This window comes from Cyprinodon variegatus, unplaced genomic scaffold (assembly GCF_000732505.1).
Source record: "Cyprinodon variegatus isolate N-32 unplaced genomic scaffold, C_variegatus-1.0 Scaffold592, whole genome shotgun sequence".
Lineage (NCBI taxonomy): Eukaryota > Metazoa > Chordata > Actinopteri > Cyprinodontiformes > Cyprinodontidae > Cyprinodon > Cyprinodon variegatus.
The window spans coordinates 20,788-22,271 of NW_015151045.1; the positions used below are offsets into that span (position 1 = coordinate 20,788).

The 1,484-nt window shown below is 39.4% G+C and overlaps 1 protein-coding gene across 1 annotated transcript in view; it reads right to left on the reverse strand.

Annotated features, from left to right (window-relative positions):
* Positions 1-994: 994 nt before the first annotated feature.
* The window catches only part of LOC107096014 (protein NLRC3-like), a 13,153-nt gene continuing 12,663 nt past the window's right edge, over positions 995-1,484 (reverse strand). The window contains exon 9 of the mRNA XM_015392459.1: positions 995-1,161. Coding sequence (XP_015247945.1) covers positions 995-1,161 — 167 coding nt within the window. The remainder of the gene's footprint in view (positions 1,162-1,484) is intronic.

Genomic DNA, 1,484 nt, shown 5'->3' on the forward strand with positions numbered 1-1,484 from the left:
TATCTTCCAAGGCAGAAGCGAGTAGAACAACATTTAACTTCAACATGAACACTTTCCGTAGCTTAATTGCTGAAACGGGATTTTGCAGAGAAAAAAGACGTCAAAGATATTTTCATAGTAAGAGCACTCACTACCTAATGTATTTAACTTACAGCTCTGACAAAAACAAGATGTCTCACTCTGATTTATTATAAACCCAAACTCTTTTTAGCTGCTTTTTAACATGGATTTTCTTAGACTAATTTTAAACTATTAACTAATTTATTATCTTATTTATGTAACAAATCCATGCTATGAATTGCTTGCTTTCTTTTGACAAAAAGCATGACAGTTTTTCTTCTATAGTAAACTGGATAAAACAAACAAGCAAATTTAATAATCCAGTTTTTTATAGTAACTACAGAAAGCATCTTATTGATGAGCAGGACTTTGTCTCCTCCTAAAAGACTAAATGTGAGAATATTCTGACTTAGACTTACTCAAACTTTATGTCCAATTTTAACATTGTACTGGAAAATGTAGAATAAACAAAATGATCTAATGATACTTTATGTATTGATCTTTCCTTTGAGTTGGCTTCACTGAGGACCTCTGTTGCAGTCAGTCCATCATTATTCTCATCTGGTCATATCTCTCCTCTGACCCAACAGTTAGCTCTCACTCTCTGTCCATAGTGATCTTCATGGACACCTTGGAGGTTTCTTTTCTTTAAAAGACTTGGTAAAGTGACTTAATGTAGTTTAGGTCAAATTAGATAAAATGACCTAAATAGACCAAAAATTGTCATGTTGGGGTCTAAGCATCTAACCCACATGCAGAAACACTCTTCAGACAGGGAAAAAGTTAAATGGTTTATTTACAAATTTACAGAGAAATGTGAACAGGTTCCTCGCTCAGCAGACTGGTCACGAGTGGGAAGCACTAGAGGAGGACAGATCTGTTAGAGTGGATCCAGGAAACTTGCAGTTCAACGGTGACTTGGATAAATACCTGCTCAGAGGGTATTCTGATCTGCAGGGGGGGAACCTTGTGGGTCCAGAGGCTGGTCAGCTGGCTGAGGACTGAGGGCAGAGACAGAGGCTGAGGCGGAGGACAGAGAGGCAGGTTCCAGGAAGCGATTGTTTTCTCCAGGATTAGGCAGGTATCCAGATAAATCAGGATCTAAGAGGCAGAAAAACACAGGGTCAGACTTGCTCACAAAAATCAGATAACAGATCTGAGAAGCTGGCTCAGGTTTTGCTGGTGTCATGATGGGTTCACTGGTGTGACCCAATTATGCAGAACACCACTGAGACGGAAACAGGAGTAAAAGGTTTAACAGAGTTTATTTTCACAAGCACTGAGATAATGACTGGTTCTGGTTCAGGCCTGGGAAACTGGTTCACCGGAGTCTGCGTGAGAAACAGTTCAGTTAGCGTTGCGTATAGGAGTTTGATTCTTGAGAGTTTCTGATTTGTACCTTGAGGGTTCTTGATGAAGGCCTT